General features: G+C 37.2%; 1 protein-coding gene across 7 annotated transcripts in view; it reads right to left on the reverse strand.

The window, feature by feature from the left end:
- Window positions 1–1,532: 1,532 nt before the first annotated feature.
- The window catches only part of LINGO2 (leucine rich repeat and Ig domain containing 2), a 1,147,525-nt gene continuing 1,133,159 nt past the window's right edge, over window positions 1,533–15,898 (reverse strand). For all 7 annotated transcript variants that reach the window (XM_019424194.2, XM_019424191.2, XM_019424192.2 and 4 more), the window contains one exon: window positions 1,533–4,156. In XM_019424194.2, the coding sequence (XP_019279739.1) occupies window positions 2,301–4,121 (1,821 nt within the window). In that variant the 5' untranslated portion in view covers window positions 4,122–4,156 and the 3' untranslated portion in view covers window positions 1,533–2,300. The remainder of the gene's footprint in view (window positions 4,157–15,898) is intronic.

Raw genomic sequence — 15,898 nt, forward strand, 5'->3', positions numbered from 1 at the left:
CCAATTTCATTTGACTAAGCTGTGTTTGGTTAACTTTTAACAGAAAATAGCAGAATCGAAAAGCCCTTTTGTTAATTGCTCAGTGTTTTCTCTTTTGTTGGACAATAAGATGAAGTATTTTCTATTAAGTTTTGAAAGACTAGCCCTCCAGTTTGTTCTCTTTTCAGTTTGAAAGATTGCATTCCACCTGCACACAAGAAATAGAAATTGCAGAAAAATCTTGATCTGTATTATTAGATATATAATATAAAGTAATTGCCATGAGTGGAAAATGAATTTCTAAAAGATCGATGATAATCACTAGGAAAGTCAAATGAAAAATGACTTAAACAGGCAATTCTTCAATCTTTCTATCTCATTTCTACCCTTTATTAAGGGAGAAAGGGGTTTTACTGTGCTACTATCCAACTGGCAAAACAATTTCTAGACCTGTCACTTTTTTATTGGGGTCAATTTAATTTTATTGAAGCTCCTCAAAATTTCAAATGCTAAAAAAAAAAAAAGCCAGATTTTTGAACGTCGTACCCCCAATCAGTTATGTCAAGAACCAAACCTCAGACAGCTCCTATTCACTGTCCAAAAGGGGGCTCATTTTCAGGTCCCTCTCAAAATGTAGAAAGTATAGACATTTCCTATCTTTTGCTGATTAAATAGATATTTCATGAATACACTCTATATTCAGTGCTTTCTCAGGTCATATGAATATATGCCTTGAAAATCATTCACTGAACATTTAGCCAAATGGAATTATGGCTCATTTGAACCAGATCATTGGTGGTAGTGGCAGGATGCCATTTTTTTTTTTTAAAACTACGTTTTAAGTAACAATCATTAATACAAACTGAATTGAACAGAGATTCTTGGGTTAGAGGGGTAAAAGTATCTGCACCATTTAACATATTTGTAGGGCTAGTGATCTTAGTTTTTCCTCACTGAGAAAAAACTAAGTGCTGTTTAATTCACCTTTTTTTCCTCACCTCTCTATAAACAAGATCAATACTTCTTGTGTACACAAGATAATTTTCAAAATAAAGGAAGCAGGGAAAAAACCCTGAAGTTACCCATTCAAGATAATACTGTATGTACAGTAAATAGTTGAATAGAAAACATCAGAATGGTAGCTAGATATTTCCTGGCAGCAATCCAGCCTTCAGACAGCTATCATTGTAACAGATCCTCAGTTGCATTAACATCATGGTATGCCTGGATCACCCTGGTTTGTGTTGGCATCTGAGAAAAACTCCTTTTCATCCAGAGAGCTTTTGAACATCGAATTGTTGATCTCAGCTACAAGGTAAATTATCACCGTATGAGTATATACAACGACTATATGCGCTTCGATTTCCTATTAACCCATTAGTCTCAACTGATGAAAGTAAAATCAAGTTGTGTTTAAATGGATCATCTTCATTATTAACACCTACCTTGCATTTTACAGGTACAACTAGTGGCACACAACCTTCTGGAGAAACCAAGGGCTTTGTTACAGTAAACTGGTCCAGTGTGATATCACAAGTATAAAAAATATTCCATTCTGTATCAAAACTAGGCACATGCCTTTATTTATAGTAACAGAAGTTAACAGAGTTGAGCAGTTTTTCCTTGGGTCCTATTTCTTGGCATCCTACATCAGACAAACTCCTCATTCCACATATCTCTGCCCATAACTCCAGGGATCTAGTCTCAGGGTCATCTCTATGTAAAGGAAGGTGAAATCACACTTGGATCTATAATGGTGAGTAACTAAAAGCACAACCTCTCATTCATATTGCTTTAAAACATATACAGCATATATGTTTCAAAAAAAAAGAGTAAAGAATATATTGATTTCTTTGTGGTGCTGAATCAACAATATGGTATGATGCAAGGCTTTAGCAAATGATAATCAGAGATACAAATTTTTCTGTAGAGTATGTTTTAGACAAATGTGTCTTTTTAATATGTAAATCCTACATTGTAGGTTGTTCCTTTTTATTTTTTTTTCTTTTGTTTTTGCAGTGGTAGAAAATGTTGAGTAATTGTCCATGAGCATGAGCCAAAGGTTCAAGTTCATTACTGAGATCCCCAGAATGCCAATATTTGCAATGCAAACAATTAGTATCCCACTGTGAAGGGCTCTGACACATGTCTGCCTGCCTGTAGGTGGAGAGTCTCCATAAGAAGTCCTCCTGGTTCCATGGACCCTGCTTTGACACAGGGGCAGCTGTACTTGGCTGCCTTTTAACCTGGTAATTCACTGTGCCAGCTGTCTCACTGGTTACCCACAATGACACAGAAACAATAGTGTGAATGGTAGACCCTCAAATCATTTTCATGTTGAACCTCCTGGGTCCAGCCACCTCCCCTTCCACAACAGCACCATTGTTTTTTCGGGGTACATACTCAAGGTCAATGCTGTTTTTGTGCTTGCCTTTCCCTCGGCTCCACACAAAAAGGAGGAGAAAACAAAATAAAACCACTCCCAGGAATGTGAAACAGCCCATGGCTGTAGATACCAGTATTGTTTTAAGGTCCAGGGAAAAGGTATTGACATTGGTGCCATTGGAAATGGTGTCATTGGAGTCAGTCATGTACATAGGGGTCCTGTTGGCATAAAGGAAGCGATCTGAAGTGAATCCTTTCACCGTTAAAGAGGCTGTGAAGGTGTCGTTCCCAGCGGCGTTGCTAGCGATGCAAACATACATCCCACTGTCTTGATCCTGGGCAAAACGGATTTCCAAGGTGCCGTCGCCCAACACGGTGGCTCTTCCATTGGACTTGGTGGTGATAAAACGCCTTCGAGGGGTCACCCAGGAAATCACAGGCTGAGGGTCTCCATCAGCATTGCATTCTAGCTGGACCGTCTGCCCTTCATCCACTAGCAGATGCTGCAACTTCTTTTCACGGATTTTGGGTTTTTTGCAGGTAAAGTAAAAAGAAAGGGCAGTGCTGTGGAAATCCTTGAAGGATCTCTCACGGATGGTGTCTGGACCAGCACACATGGGCTGCTGGCCGCCAAATTGCAGAGTGGGATGCCGCTGCAGGATCCAGAGGAGACGGCAGTCACAGGCCAGCGGGTTGTTATTGATGCTCAGGACCTCCAAAGCCCTAGGGGAGGAGAAGACATTCTCTTCCAAAGTTTCCAGTAGGTTCTGAGACACGTTGAGCACACGAAGGAAGCGGAGCCCTTGGAAGGAGTGAGGCTCAATGGTGCGGAGCTGGGCCCCCACGATATGGAGCTCCTGAAGGCGGATCAGGTCAGAAAACATGCCTGCTTCGATAGTGCTGATGGGATTGTAGGAGAGGTTAAGATGGGTCAGATATACCAGGTGTTTAAAGGCAAGGAAGGGAACAGTGGACAGGTTGGTATTGGTGATGGAGAGGGATGTGAGGTTAAGACCATAGAGGCTATTGGCAGGCATCATATCCAGTAAAGGCCAATAGTCAATCTCTAGATGTTTCAGGTGGAACAATCTTTTAAAGGCATACACGGGCATATTGTTGATATTGAGATGCTTCAGATGCAGGCTGATGAGGCTGCGGAGGTGGGAGAGGGCTTCTGTTGGTACTGCTGTTAGGTTGCATTTCTCCAGGGTGAGCTGCTCCAAGCTCAGCAGCCCACTGAAGGCCCTGTGTGATATGTAAACCAAATCATTGTCCCCCACTTCTAGAAACTTCAGGTTATGAAGGTCTTGGAACATGTAGTCCAGTAAAATGACAATCTTATTCTCACTAATGTCCAGCTTGGTGAGGTTGGATAGCCCCGTGAATACTCCCAAAGGGACCAGCTTCAGGCGATTGCCTTTTAGGCGGAGGGAACGAAGGTTAAAGAGATTGTTAAATGCTCCTGGCTCCACATTGGCGATGATATTGTCACTCAAGTCTATCTCCTCCAGCAGAGGATATGATATGAATTCCTCAGGGTTGACACTTTTCAGCCTGTTCTTGCTAAGGTCCAAGATTTTGGTCTCGATGGGAATGCCCTCTGGGATGGCGATCAGCCGCCTTCTGTGGCAGCTAACAGATTTGTTCTGGGCGGAGCACTCACAGCGAGCAGGGCAGCCGATGGTGGATCCCATGAAGAGTAACACCACAGCCAGACCCAGGAATGGCTGCCAACATGATATGGCGGTGTGAAGCATGACTCCACTTCTTAGTCTACACCTCGGTCACGGGCCTGCAGGAGAAAGGAGCACGAGAAGTTGAGTTTGGACATGGATAGGTAGATCCAGCAAGTACAATGGAATGGACCCTGGATATGGAATCACACCCATGTGGGTTGAAAGCTGAGAGCTGCCCTTATTGCTACATGAGGTAAGTTGTTTTGCTCCCTGTAGTTTGGTTTTCTTGGCTGTAAAATGAGGGTGATAATATTAATAGCATCCTATACTTATGACAATGTCAGTATTTGACAATGAAAGAGAGACACTGGCAGAGACTGTGAGGCCCAACAGCATATATTTCACAAAAGGCTCTATTTTGAACTCAGACAACAACAACAGAGGTCAATGGTTAAGAGGAAACCTATTCAGTTTGAATCCTTGTTTGTGTCTCTAATGTTGGGATATCATCCTCTGTTCAGAATGAAGCTAATAGAAGCTTCATTCAATGTCAGGCTCTGAGGTTCAAAGTACAAACAAAGGTACATCCACTATAAGAGGTTGGGGCTTTCTTTGCTTCATATATAAACTTTCTATTAAAAACTTTCAGTTAGAAGGTATACATCCTTCAGAATTCAGTCCGTCTTAATTTATGAAGGGGTTTTCTTTTTTGAGGTAAGCAGAAAGATCTTAAACATATCTTCATATTCTTGGTATTTTAATTATAGGGGAGAGGCAGAAACAAGGCACCATAATGGCTACTATGATGATGAAAATGCTTTCTTTAAGAATTTGGGTTACACGGACAGCTGGGTGGCTCAGTTATTTAAGCATCTGACTCTTGATTTCCATTCAGGTCTTTACCTCACAATTGTGAGTTTGAGCCTGACCTTGGGCTCTGAACTGACAGCATGGAGCATGCTTGGGTTTCTCTCTTTCTGCCCCTCCCCAGTATGTATTCTCTCTCTCTCTCAAATAAAGAACAAAAAAAAATTGGGGGTTACATAGTCAAGAGTGTAAAGAGTCGTACTTTTAAGAAAAAAAAAATAAATGAACTTTCATATTAAATTCCAACCCAGTGAACATGTTCAACTGCAATTAAATAGGCATCAGATGATGTTGGAAATGAGTATGCTTTAACTGGAGATAGTTAACAGACACTGAACTCGCTGTTCATGTGAAGAGCAAAAGATGTGTTGTTGAGCTTTGCTTCTCGACATGAGATCCTGAGGCATACACTTCATCCACAAACACCTTTTCTGTTATAAGTCTCAGTAGTGAAAACCAATATTTGTAGATAAAAAGTTATTGATCAATTTTAATATTCACTCCTAGATTGTACAAGAGCAATTAAAAGTACATTCTCCAATCACAGTGTTTACATATATGTTATACATGTAAAGCTATGTCTACATCCACATAAATGTATCTGTGAAAAAATAACTAGGATCAAACTTAATGGTGGATCACTAGAGGAATGCCTCCCAAATGTAGAAACAAGGCAAAGATTGAGAAAGTGCTAACGACATCAATTATATAGAAACACAGGAATTATTATTATTGGAAAAGACAACGGTAAAACTATCATTGTTGGTAAATTAATGTCTACCTTGAAAATCAAAGCAAATAACCCAAAAATAATTAGAATAGGAGAATAAGTAAATTAACATGTTACAAAATAAAAACATTTAGAAAACATAGTCGCAAATGAGTAGTCATGGCACCTCTGAGAAAGTTAAGTACCTCAGAATAAATTTTAATGAGAAATACATAGAATGCGACAAATATTCAGTCTTGAGAAAACAAAACTTACTAAAAAGAGACATATACTATGTATTTTAATAGATTCAATATTATAAAGACATTGGTTCTCAATATATACATATGTCACAGAGATAATATTTTTGGATTTGAATATTCTTAAGTTCATTTCAAAGAAGATAAAGTGAGTAATTAGAAATATTAAACAATAGGGGCGCCTGGGTGGCTCAGTCGGTTAAGCGTCCGACTTCAGCTCAGGTCATGATCTCACGGTCCATGAGTTCGAGCCCCGCGTCAGACTCTGGGCTGATGGCTCAGAGCCTGGAGCCTGCTTCCAATTCTGTGTCTCCCTCTCTCTCTGCCCGCCCCCCCCCCCACCCCGTTCATGCTCTGTCTCTCTCTGTCTCAAAAATAAATAAATGTTAAAAAAAAATATTAAACAATAGTAATGGCAATAGACTTACTCTACAAGATATTTAAATATAAGTTGTAAAACTACAATAATAAAACAGCATGATACACAAAAATGGAGTCAATGAAACAGAAAATAAGGAATTATATATAAGTATACCTGAAAAGTTAGTATAGGTAAAAGGTGGCATGTTAATTTAGTGAGAAAAATATAAATGTTTGGCTATTTAGTGGGAAAAGTTACACGACTTGTTCCAATAAAATAAATTCTAGATGAATTGAGAACTAAAATGCATGAACAAATAATGTGTTAGGAGGAAATTCAATAATTTTTTAATAGAGCTGAAAGGCATTTTCTTTTTTTTTTTTTTTTTTAAATTTTTTTTTCAACGTTTTTTATTTATTTTTGGGACAGAGAGAGACAGAGCATGAACGGGGAGGGGCAGAGAGAGAGGGAGACACAGAATCGGAAACAGGCTCCAGGCTCCAAGCCATCAGCCCAGAGCCCGACGTGGGGCTCGAACTCACGGACCGCGAGATCGTGACCTGGCTGAAGTCGGACGCTTAACCGACTGCGCCACCCAGGCGCCCTGAAAGGCATTTTCTAGGAATAAAGCTAGAAACTGTGAAAGAAAATGATCTATTTGATTGTATGTATTTAAAAAACAATAGCATAACAAACGAATAAACAGCATATCTATTCAACACCCAAAGGCAATTGTCAAATTGGAGAATAGAGTCATAATAGATAAGGGATTAAAGATAGTATTAAATAAACAGCTCTTATTAATCTTCAAGGAAAAGAGGTAAATGTCAATGGAAAATGAGGCAATGAATGTAATACAAACTTAAAACAGCTAATCAATATATGAAAAGGTGACCAACCTCACGGGTATAAGAGAAGAAATGTAAATTAAGCAACAGGGGCATATCATTTTTACCTTTCATATTAACAAAGTTTAGTAATTCCTTTTATCCAGAATTAACAAGAGTAGAAGGAACTGATAGAAGAAATACAAGCTGAGACAACCTTCAAGAAGTTCAGGGAGAACAATGATGAAGGTTACTTGATACATTAAACTTAAATATATCTCAGTTCCATATGTTCATCCCTTTGAACCATTTTTTTTTCCTAACTTGTGATTTTTTTAAAGTTTTTTTTTCCATTTATTTAGAGAGCATGACAGTTTGTGCTCACATGCTCACCTGCAAGTGGGGGAGGGGCAGAAGAGAGGGAGAGAGAGAATCCCAAGCAGGCTTTGAGTTATCAGCATGCAGCCCCATGAGGGGCTCCATCTCAGGAACCATGAGATCATGATCTTAGCTGAAATCAAAAGTCGGATGCTTAACCGACTGAGTGACCCAGGTGCCCCCTAACTTTTAATCTTTAAAAACTACTTTATTGAGGTGAGATTGACATACAAAAAACTGGGTATATTTAAGACATACAAGTTGATGAGTTGGGAGATAAGTACACATCCGTGAATTCATCACCACAGTCTATGCCAATAAACATATCCATGCTTCAAGTGGAGGGTGGATCTGATGAACAATTTTTTTTTTCTGAAGATCTATCATAAGGAAATAATTTAATATACATAGATGGATGTTTGGTACAGGTTCATCTGGGTTCACTTTGCTCTTTTTATTTTCTTATCTTCATTGGGTGGAACCCTAGATCATTGATTTTGAACCTTTCTCATTTCTAATACAAGCTTTTAAAACTATAAATCCATGCATTGCTTTAACTGCATTTCAGAAGTTTTAGTGTGTGTGTGTGTGTGTGTGTGTGTGTGTGTATAATTATTCATTGAAAATATTTTTCTAATTTACTTTGTTCTTCTTTTTTGACCCATGGATGATTTAGGGTTGAGTTAGCTTATTCCAAGTATTTAGGTAGATCTTTTCTAGAATCTTTATTTTATTTATGTAATTCTGTTGTGGTCAGAGAACTACTCTGCACCTTCCAATCTTTTGAAATTTACTGAGATTGTTTTACAGATCTTTTATGATTAGAAAGAGTCCATCTTGGTCTCTGATAATACTCATTGTCTTCAACTCATTTTGAATGATTAATATAGCCACTCTAGCTTTCTTGAGCTTAATGTTTTTATGGTATATCTTTTTCCATCCTTCAACTCTAAACTTATTTGTGTCTTTGTAGTTTCTTTTAGAGCCAGCATGTGGCTAGTTCTCACTTTTGAATCAATTTCATGATCTCTGCAATCTCTGCCTTCTGTTAGATTGCTTTCTCCACTTACATTCTGATTGCATTCTCGGGTGCCATTTTGCTATTTGTTGTCTATTGGTCACTATTTGAATTTTTTGTTCCTTTCTCATCTTAATCTATTTTTAGTATAACATTTCAATTCTTTTGACTTTCTCTATATTTATGTACATTATTTTTATTTAATGCTCTAGGGATTACAGTACACATCTTTAATTTATCACAATCTATTTAGAGTTGTTATCAAATTGCTTTAGGCAAAATACATGGTAACCTTGCAACAGTGTATTTCCATTTCCATCCCCTCCCCTCCAACATCATCCTTCATGGAGAGAGATACAGTGATTTCTAGGCACAGAAAACAGTACAATGGCATGGACACAGTGGAAACACTCTGTGATTGGAGAATTAAAGTAATCCACAATAGATGGAGCAAATACAGGAGAGAAATAGAAAAGAGGCTGAAGAGGTAATTAGAGGAATGATTTAGAATGGGCTTGTAAACTGTGATAAGCTGTGTGCACTTTATCCTGAGGGCAACAGAAAGCCATTAAAGTGTTTTATGCAAAAGAGTGATATGATCAGATTTATATTTGGGGACGATTAATCTGACTGCAGCATGAAAAATAGATAGGCAGGAGGGAAAAAGTTGAAACTCTGGAAGCTGTTAAATTCATTCAAGCCAGAATAAAAGTGGTCTCGATTAGGGCCATAGGAATAGGTTTGGGTAAATGGACAGACTCAATATGTGTTTAGAAATGATTTAGTTATGGATGGGCTATGAGAGATATAGAAGAAGATGCCAAGATGATTTCTAGCCTTTTGTCAACTGGATAGGACTTAGTGTCATCCATTGAGATGGCAAGCTTAAGGAGAGTTACTGGATGAGGAATTCCTGGTTTCCTCAAATTGTCCATCAGTGGGCCAAGATGTGTGGGTTCTCTGGGCAGTGTACTGTTTTACTCCTTGAAAATAATGTTTTTCAAATGCTTTTAAAGTATTTCTTTGGTAGAAAAGGGAAAGTGTATTTTCTATTACAACTGCAGGACTCTTTATGTTCTAGATAAAAGTTTGATTACACACTCTGTATTTCTCAGTTTATTTTGAATTGAAGGTTAAAAGTGAGGTTTTCTTTTCTTTCTTTCTTTTTTTTTTTAATAAATTCTACTAGAGAGTTTAATCTTCTTTGGCAGAGTTTGTCCAATCTGCATATCATCAGTTAGATAAGGAGAAAACTGGCATTCTATTTCAGATTTGTTCCAGTAATGCTGTAGGGAAAGTTTATTTTATTGTTTGCGTCCCTTAATCTGGCTGAGTGTGTCTAACATACGGAATGACAGTATCTAATTTCAGTCATAGCTGCAATTTAATCAGAAAGGAGCTTGAATAAGATGGATAGTATCTGGAATTTTTTCCTTAAAAATTGGTTATTTTGGTTTCAGTAGAAGGGTGGGTAAGTACTTAGCAAGCAGGCAGCAGACTAGCTCCCATCAGATGTGGAGTACCTTTCCTGATCTACCATAGTCTTTCAGTGAGGCAGAAGTAGGTACTTTGGGGCCTTATCTCCTCATCATTCTTTGATGTAGTTTGGAAACTGTGTAGGAAGGCTGTGTTTTATTATTCTCATCACAAATATTGTTCACTTTTAGTCCAGAAGGGCCAACTGCTGACTCCACTTAGCTTTCACTGTCAGCAGAAGCCTTACAATCAAAGCTTTCTTGTCATGTCTGACTGTGACCAAGGTTTGACAAGATGAACTTCATTTCATTAAGAATAAAGCAGGAACTAAAATCTGTAGGGAGCTGACTAGGGCCTTTCTATTAATTCTGATCAAAGGGACTCTCAGGTACACTGATTATACCTTTCTAAACCTAGTAGATAAAGTTGGATATTTTCATACTTAGACTTTTTGTGTGCTGGGTATTTATTTTAGAGCTTGTGCTATTAATGTAAGAAACACAAACTAAAACATCAGGAAGTAGACTTAAAGAAGGAACAGAAATAGCAAAAATGTGGGTCCAGAAATACCTAGATCACACTCTGAGTTTGACCTTTGTTAGCTGTTGAACATAAGTAGGAAGATGATGTCTCTGATTCTCAACTTCTCTGTGAATTTGTGATAATAAAGGAGAATAAGTGTAATAAGGTGCCTAGCACATAGATAACAGTGGTCATTATCATTTTTTTATGGGATAATGGTTTGGTTTGTTGAGAAATCATGCCAAATAAAAAAAAATGCCAAATCATGCATTTCCTCTGAGTACAGACTGCGAGAATATTAGAGAAAAAGGTCCTCAAACGGATGATAGAGTGAGAAGGAAAAATGGAAAGCTTTAAGCAGCCTACATTTAAGAAAACAAGCAGTAAAGGAAAGAAGTGATAGTTGCTGGATGTTGTTTAAAAAGTAAGTTTAGAAAAGAAACAGCTGGATTAATAGATGATAAGGTATTGATAAATTGTTTATGCTGGGAATCCTATGATTAATTTAGTTTTCTGGCAGATGAACAAGGGGACAAAAACAATAAATGGAGAGCAGAGAAATCTCTTTAAATGTTCACACTAGCTAATGGTAGGATTTTTTTCCCCAATAAAGCTATTTTGCAATAGAGAGAGGTGGGTGCTGAGGGAGGTGGGGAAGAAAAAGAAAGGATTTAATGAAAAAGGTGTCCAAAATACACCTGCGGGGATAGTGTCAAGGTGTCTAGAACTGTAAATTCAGAAATTCAGGTCTGTGCTAAAATCAGATCCTGAAGAGCTGTGAAAGTTGTTTAAGACATTCGAAAACTAAGAAATCAATTTTAGTGTAAGTCTTGAAATTCACGAGGGTTACCTATGTTCTTTGAAGGACCCCCTGTGTACACTGGATTTGAACTTTCTACAGAATAAAATTTATCCTTCTACCTGATCTCCAATTACCCTCCAAAGCATCGTATTTTTACCTTTTTCTCTTGACTCAATTTTTGTAGGGTGGAAATAGAAACTTTCAATATCGAGGCTCAACCTGAAAAGCATTCAAGGAGAAAGTGAAAACAGCCAACATGAAAGCCAGATTTGGAGAGCATCCATGGTTTTTTATATTACAAAATAATATTTTTTAAACACAAGTCACAAATGTAATGATTAAATCACTCAGTGGCTCATGTAGGTAGGTGTATAGTTACCCACTACTGCAGATACCTCACTTAATTACATGCAGATTGCCAATTGTGTAAATACCTGAAGATAGCATTTTGATCTGTAGTTGGTTAGATAACTCACATTATCTATGTAGGCTTGAAACCAAATGATAATTGCAAATATCTATCTGTATGAAAAATAGCTGTTAATATGATTTAATGCAATGAAATTAATATAAAATGGTCATACAACTAGTAAATTGAACAAGCAGGACTCACAGATGTAGTCAGACAGCATATTAAGATTTTTTTTTTTCTATTGTCCCTTTGTAATTGATTCAAGAGAGATCAGGAAACTTCTTATTTACCTGGAGCTTTTATAAATAACTTAGTGTCCTCTGAGACTGGGATATTTGAAAACTGTTTCCTCTTATGGGGCAAATTCCGGGGCTCTTTGGGACTCACATGATCACAGGCTATCTCAGCTATATTTCCCTTGATCTGGAAGAGTGAATCTCTATTCTGGCTTGTGGAGTACTCCTGCCACTGTCCCTAGGAATAATCACCAGCTAATTTTTGCTGAGGCCCCATTAACGTCCCAGTGGCATTCTTGAAAGGACCTGAGACATGTATTGGTGCTCTCATGCTTATTGCTCTCATTTTGCATGGGGAAAACTCAGTTGCCCAGAAAAACTCTGTCAGTGCAGGATAATCCCAATACAGCGGCAACTTCGTCCACTCTGCCACAAGAGGCTGTCTAGCCTAATATGTATTCTCTAGATTTCTCAGGAAGAAGTCAGAAGTCATGATGTGCCCTTAACTACAGTGGAAGACTAGGAAGGATTCCACACATCTTCTGGAAGCACTTATGTCTCTACCCTGCTTGTTGGTTGAGTCATTTGCCAAAGGTCATATAGCCTTAATCAGTAATGGCACCACCATTTCTATGAAAATTGTTCAGCTTCATAGCAGAGCTCTTAACTTTTATCCTGTGCTCCTTTAATCCTTTCTCATATAGTATGACTAAATACAACTCATCTCAGATAGCAACTATTTAAGCAACTAAGAAAGTAATGCTTCCTTTTAAAATTTCCTCATTTTTCCCTCCGGGCTATGCTTTGGTGTCTTTTTTCATGGTTCTGATTCCACTTTCCACTGGACTGTATCTATTTCAAAACACAAGTTCATTTTGTATTCAAGTGACTAGTAAACAATTAGCAGAGCTTGTTTTAAGTCATTAATTAATAGTTTCCGTTTAATCTTTCCTCAAATTGGAGAGCCCTCTGTTCTTGTGATTATTTTCATCTCTTTGAAATGCAAATTATTTGCTCTTCTCCCACAGTTCTGAGTTTTTTTTGGCCTACATAGAAATACTTGGACATACAGAATATGCACATTCTACTTAAACCTTTTAAAGATGAAAGTGCTTTTTGTCTAGCTTTGAGATCTCTCTTTGAAATTAATATTATTAAAGGGTAGTTGGCTAAGATGCTGAGGGCCTCACAAATGTGATATGCAGTGCTTCAAATCTGTATGGCATTATAAGGTAATGGCTAAGAGGATAGATACACAAAATAAAGTGTTTAAGTCTGAACTATCTCTTATTCTCAGTTTTCTTACCTTAAAATGGGAATTATAGTAACTACCCTACCGTTATTGTGAGAATAGAATGTCATATGCATATGATGTCAGAGTTCCATACATGTTGGCTATTACTGTTCTTTATTTGGAGAATTTACTTGAGAATTATTGTTATTTATCTGGAGAAAGGGAAATATTACAGATGATGGCTCTTAGACATATAAAATTTCTTACTTGAAGGGAGTACTAAAAGTCTATCCATCCTGCAGGGAAAGTTTTCTGGAAGCACTGGGTTAACCTTTTGAGGTAGATGTTAAGATTTGGTTAGGTATCTCATATCATAAATGAGAAAATTCAGGAAACCGCAATCTAGGGTAAAAATTCCTGCTGGTTAGTCATTTAAATCCCTCTGAAGGTAGAGTTAAAAAAATAAAATGTTGCCTGCCTTTCTGTACTAACTGCTCAGTCCTCAAGATCCACTCAGGCCACTCTATGAAATGTCCACATTTCTATGAAGAAATGTCCACTTTTCTATGAAGTGACCACAGAGGACCAGTATTTCTATTTCATAAGATTATTAAATTTTACTTGGGAAAATAAAATCAAATGGAGTAGAATTCTGTTAAGTAGTTCCCCTTTTAAATTCTTGATTTTTATCTATTGTCTTGTGAAAAACTGGACTCTTTTTGAAGTATGAGTCTTCATGAATGAAGGGGAATCTTGCTGGAGATTACCTAGTTTTAATTAGTTGGTGCTGAAAGCACCTAGACATTTTAGCTCCTTTCTTATTTAAAGCTGTTCAGACAAGATAGCTGTCTTAAATCCCATCTGGAACATTCTGGAAATGAACAAATATAAATTTCTGCAGGCTTTTGTAACAGATAAATCCTGAAATCCCAGGGGCTTAAACCAGTAGTTTATTAGTTCTGCTCCATTAAAACACCGAGGGACTTGTGCCTGTGTATTTTGTGTCTCCACACTCATTGAGATCTTTGAAGTCCTTTCCATTCCATATGGAGAAAGAAGGAGGATTATGGGTAAGAGAGCCAGACCTGACAATAGCACTTGTAATTACTGCTCACATTTCTTTAGCCAGAACTCAGTCTCATGGGCACATCTGACTGCATGGGAGGCTGGCAAATCGGTTTGGTAAGCAGCTAGCCATTCTCTTCCCAAAAAAATATTAATTGATCTTAATTATCAATCTAGTATGCAAGGATATATTAAAGCTTCTATTATTAGCTTATTTACAAATTATTCCAGAAAAGATTTAGACATCTGGAAAATCACCTTATCATCTATCTAAAATATCATTGATGTAATTTTGCATTCAGCTGACTTTTTTACACATTAGAAAAACAATCATATCTTGCTACACTAAGGTTCAATTGTGGCATTTAGTGATGTACCCATCTTTGTCAGATACAGAATCACATCTAAAATTCCCATTTTTCTATTCTTAATTCATACTAAGTCATTATTAGATTCCTAGGTGACAGGATTTCTAACATTTTTCCAGCTACTTTCTAGATGAGAAAATGAAGGTGAAATGCAGCTTTGTGTTTTTTAACAAAAAAGCTATACAGTAAACAGGCTATGTAAGAGTATGTAATTTTTATATCCCAAGACATTCATAACAGATTTTAATGTCTAAGTAGATAGTTGTAGAGGTTCCCTTCATTTAGCAACTGATGACTGCCAAGTGATTTCTTAAATTCCCTCCGCAAAAGAGCGGGGAAACTATCAAAGAAAAAAGTATATTTAATTCAACTCCATATACATATACTAGGTACCTTCTACATGCAAGGCAGAGCTGGGGACATAGAGATGAGTAAATGGGATTCTTGTTTTCAAACATTTGGTAGTCTAGTAAGGAAATTCTGTCCAGTAAACAAATTAATGATATTAATATCATTCTCCCAAATTGGAATCAAATTATAACTTTAAACATCAAAGACACATGTTACTACATTATTTAATAAATTCAAATATTGCATAAAACCATGACCAGTCATGGAGAAGTAATTTCATTATCTGTGATTCATCTTCTCACGTTGACTATTATGCAGGCATTAAAACTATTGTTATAGGAGATACTTAACAACTTGAAAGATTTTTACATAAAAAATGTAAATTGAACAAAGTGGGATATGAATTTGTATCTCTATTGTGAATATAGTGAAGGGAAAAATACCCTTAGGTATTGAAAGATTGTAAAGAAGTACACCAAAGTGTTAAGTGTCAGAATATCCACTGCTCATAGCACAATCTATCAATTCTATTTGTTTCTTGTTCAACAAATGTTTTCAATGTCCATTATATTACACTAATTTTGAAAAAAAAAAACAACATAAAAACATGATGAAAACCTTTTGAAATTCAATCACAGCAAACCTCTGTGCTAGTGGATAACTGATATATTGACATGACCTGCTATGTTTTTTATTAGTTACTTAAAGGGTCGCCTTCCAAAGTTAGGGAAGAATTTAAGTTCCATTTTGGTGACCGTTTCTGTTTTCACTGTGACTATCATAGTGCTTGTCAGTATCTTAATATTCCCCTGCATGTATTAGGTATGCTCATGTCTCATCTGCTCTAGTAGAATCTAGGTTCTTGAAGTTGCACCTATTTGCCTTCTTGGAATAGCACTTCTTAACCATGGTACGCTCAAACTGCAGGTGGAGAGTAAGTGAGAAAGGAAGGACTCAAAGTCATGGATGCTG

Source organism: Panthera pardus, unplaced genomic scaffold (assembly GCF_024362965.1).
Source record: "Panthera pardus isolate Hobbes unplaced genomic scaffold, ASM2436296v1 HiC_scaffold_20, whole genome shotgun sequence".
NCBI lineage: Eukaryota > Metazoa > Chordata > Mammalia > Carnivora > Felidae > Panthera > Panthera pardus.